Source organism: Rhagoletis pomonella, unplaced genomic scaffold (genome assembly GCF_013731165.1).
Source record: "Rhagoletis pomonella isolate Grant_MI unplaced genomic scaffold, Rhpom_1.0 Rhpom_scaffold_00009, whole genome shotgun sequence".
Taxonomy (NCBI): Eukaryota; Metazoa; Arthropoda; class Insecta; order Diptera; family Tephritidae; genus Rhagoletis; species Rhagoletis pomonella.
Genome location: NW_023458563.1, coordinates 34,797,320 through 34,799,751, shown reverse-complemented (window position 1 = coordinate 34,799,751; position 2,432 = coordinate 34,797,320). Strand labels below are relative to the sequence as shown.

Sequence of the window (2,432 nt, the reverse complement as noted above, 5' to 3'; positions counted from 1 at the left end):
TCGACCATCATAAAGTGTCTTTCTAGTTGTAGTGCTACCGGCGGTGGGTTTGGTGATCTCTATAACAGAATGATCCGTGTTTGCATTCACTTGTTTGTCTCGTATTTTAGTTTCCGATCCGATGCTAGCTCCTGCAATAATTTCGCTGCCCCCTGCCGCACTGTCAGGTTGGTCATTCACTTCTACTTCGACATTCTCTTTGCTTATATATTTTTGATGGCTAATTTTCGAATCTATATCTATATTTTTCATTAGAGTCTTTTCTATGGTTTTGCTTTTTTCTTAAGTGTTTTATTATATGCAGAGTTGGATGTCTCTTTTGCTGCATTTGCTCCGCCATCATCCGATTTCTTCCTGCATTCAAAATCTGGTTGTTGTTTTCCTGTTGAGTAAAAAATTACTAAATAAATATGGTTTAGTATTGCTTTGTAATATGCATTCTGTTTATATTTAATACTAGCCAAACCCCGCTTACTTCGCGGCGCCTAATAAGAACTGTTGCGTTGGCCAATGCAAAAGAGCGTTTAAAAGAAAAAAAGTCTGTAAAGTCAAAATTTTTGGTTTAAGTTGAGACCACTAAGGCGCACTCATAGGCCAATAATAGTAACGCTGTGATACCATATGGAATACCAATCCCTTTCGGTGTCATGAGCTTCACCGATGGTCTTATTTCCACCTGTGAGATCTCTGCCAAGCAAGTGTAATCTTTTTATGATCTTACAACTACAACATTGGTGCGATGCGTATGCCAATAAAAGTTCTTATAAGGAAACTCAAGAGCACAGAAGTGCGTTTTCTGTTATAGGAGGGCCAAGAATCCTCGCTGTCCCACAGGATGAAAAGTTTTCCGGTACATTGGCTAAATGAGTCGTGTGATCTCTTGAATATCTTTCAAATGATCTTTCCTTGTTAATTCGCCACTTTTACAATTCGTGGTAATAATTATGAACGGATTTCTAGGTAGATGAAAGATCGCATGATCGTGCATGAGGGCGTCAGACAAACTCAACACCATCCTTCATTTAGTCATCTAAAAAATAAATTCGAATAATTTAAACATAGGGCCAAAGCAGACCAACCACAAGGGGTTTCTACACATTTCGTATGCAGCGCCATCCATTTTCTGCAAAACCGTTGCTTACCATAAAATCAATACGTTTTATGAATTTCAATCTCGACTCCAGCGGCACTCATCGGGTAAATTTTTATCAAAAGAATTTTCCATCATACAGGTACATAGCTCACATTTAAAATTTGAACGAAATCGGTTACTAAATACGATTTTTAATAAATAACTCTACTCCAGCACCAGCTGTGCCAAATTTCAGAAAGTTAACGTGCGCGTTTCTAGAGATAAGTGAAATTAGAAGCATGGCGGTGCCACGCCTCCTTTTCCATTACTTACCACTTTTCGCCATAAGTACGGTATTGGGCGCGTTTATAAGATGTAGCTGTTGCCAAACCGTTGGTTATTTGTCTTAGAAACACACAGTTGAGTAGTTCCGCTCAGCTCAACAGCGGAACCTGAACTCAACGTGTTGGGCTTAGCCTAAACAGCTGAACGAAAAGACTTACGCCGCTTATACTAAATTTAACGCCGCTTCGCTAGGTGGCAGTTACAAACAAATTTATTATATTTTATATTAATGATGTGATAAAATAACTAGAATATTTTATAATAATACTACGTTTCTAAATATTTGTTTTTAAGATGTTTGCTATATAATTTTACACTGTTTAGTTTCATTGAACGATTTTTTCAACACGGCGGCAGCTCAGCGTTGAATTCTAAATACTATCCGCGCAACTATCTATATTTATTGCGATTTCATTTGTTTACATTTATCAGCTGTCCATTTGGTAGCAGATTCATCAAGCCGTTTCTAAGACTTACTTGTAGGGTTCAACAGTTGCCAGAAGCTTCGTAGCAGATGAGCTAAACAGCTACGTCTTATGAACGCGCCCATTGATAACGTATCTGTGTCGTACGCTGTGTCGAATTTCAGGACGTTAGCGTAAGCGGTTCCTGAGATAAGCTATATGAGAAGTTAAGTTTGTATGGAAGGTGCCACGCCCCCTTTTCCAATACATTTGCAATATATGCATCAGTGCTAAGTTTCAATTCCCCAGAGTAATTGTGTTTAGAGGTATATTGGTTTTTTGCGTTTTAGTCTCTAAAAGAATTATTAAAGAATATGTTCCAAATATGAACCAAATCGGTGCAGCCGTTTAGTAGTTTAGTGAAATAAATTGTACAGAGAACTGTATGAAATTGTAAAGCGTGACGTCTCAGATTTATTAATTTTTTTGGCAGCAACAACAAAAAGTATTTGATTTTTTAGCGAAAAACCTTCCACACAGAAGTTCCAAAAACACACTTAATAGAATGTCAATAAAATTAAGTTTGTGGTTATATCAAGGCGAAATTTTGA

At 37.4% G+C, this 2,432-nt stretch overlaps 1 protein-coding gene across 1 annotated transcript in view; it reads right to left on the bottom strand.

The window, feature by feature from the left end:
* Window positions 1–2,432, bottom strand: part of LOC118745747 (GATA zinc finger domain-containing protein 10-like) — a gene marked incomplete at its 3' end in the record, with an annotated part of 95,777 nt that continues 93,345 nt past the window's right edge. The window contains 1 exon segment of the mRNA XM_036479385.1: window positions 1–382. Within this exon segment, the coding sequence (XP_036335278.1) occupies window positions 1–252 (252 nt within the window).